The sequence below is a fragment of the Cystoisospora suis genome, assembly GCF_002600585.1.
Source record: "Cystoisospora suis strain Wien I chromosome Unknown contig_4853, whole genome shotgun sequence".
In the NCBI taxonomy this organism is placed as follows: Eukaryota; Apicomplexa; class Conoidasida; order Eucoccidiorida; family Sarcocystidae; genus Cystoisospora; species Cystoisospora suis.
In genome coordinates, this window is record NW_027157645.1 from 390 (window position 1) to 1198 (window position 809).

The 809-nt window shown below is 55.9% G+C and overlaps 1 protein-coding gene across 1 annotated transcript; it reads right to left on the reverse strand.

The window, feature by feature from the left end:
• Nucleotides 1-565: 565 nt before the first annotated feature.
• Nucleotides 566-806, reverse strand: CSUI_008580 (uncharacterized protein; the record flags this gene model as incomplete). Its single annotated transcript, XM_068068708.1, has 1 exon — nt 566-806. A coding segment is annotated over one exon (240 nt), but the record flags the coding sequence as incomplete, so codon positions are not given.
• Nucleotides 807-809: the final 3 nt, after the last annotated feature.

Below are 809 nucleotides of genomic sequence, written 5' to 3' on the forward strand. Positions count from 1 at the left end.
TCTGTACTGACCCCTAATATATGCAAGCATCTGTTGCCCTGCAGTGTATTTAGCCTTCTTCGTCTTGCGTGCTCGCCTGCCTTTCGATCGCTACGCTCGTGCTCGTTTGTACGGTCGTTCCGGCCGATCTTTTTGCTTGCGTCAACTGTCCGTTGGCCGTCGTGCCCACCTTTCTTGGTTGGTTTTGCTCAGGCACGCTTCCGTCGGTGTCGCTTCTTCTCACCCGCCCGTGTGCTTCTTCTGTGGCGGTGCTGAGACTCTCGATCCTTGCTGCGCTATTTGTTGCACTCTTCCCGAGTGACTGCTCGGGGGCAACTTTGCTTTTTAAGCCCAACTGCTGCTGCGATGTAGTGGCCGCTTTAGGCACGCACTTTTCTTCAATCGCCTCGGCGTAGTTCTCTCCCGAGCTTGCCGTTCTAAATTTTTCCCGGCTACTGTTGCTACGTCTTCTAGGGATCGTTATTCACTCTTCACCATTACTTAGCCCGCTTGCCGCTGACTTCTCGTCGTAGTTGCTGAGTCTTTCCGCCTGTTGCGCACCTTTGATTCCTTCATGTCGCTGCTTTGACAAGTCAGTTCCGCCGCCTTTACGCACTTCAGTGCTGCACTTCGCACTTCGACCGCTGCTGATCTGCCTTCGATTCTGCTGTCTCTCCGCTGACTTCGCCGTTGATTTTCCTGCACTTCTGCCACTTCGGTCGACCTTCGACCGCACTTCTCCCGTCTTCGCTGCACGAAGTCGCGCCTGTTCCTGCCGCTCCTGCGGCGTCGCCTGCACTGCTGTGGACCAACCGCCGGTCCGTTCGCCA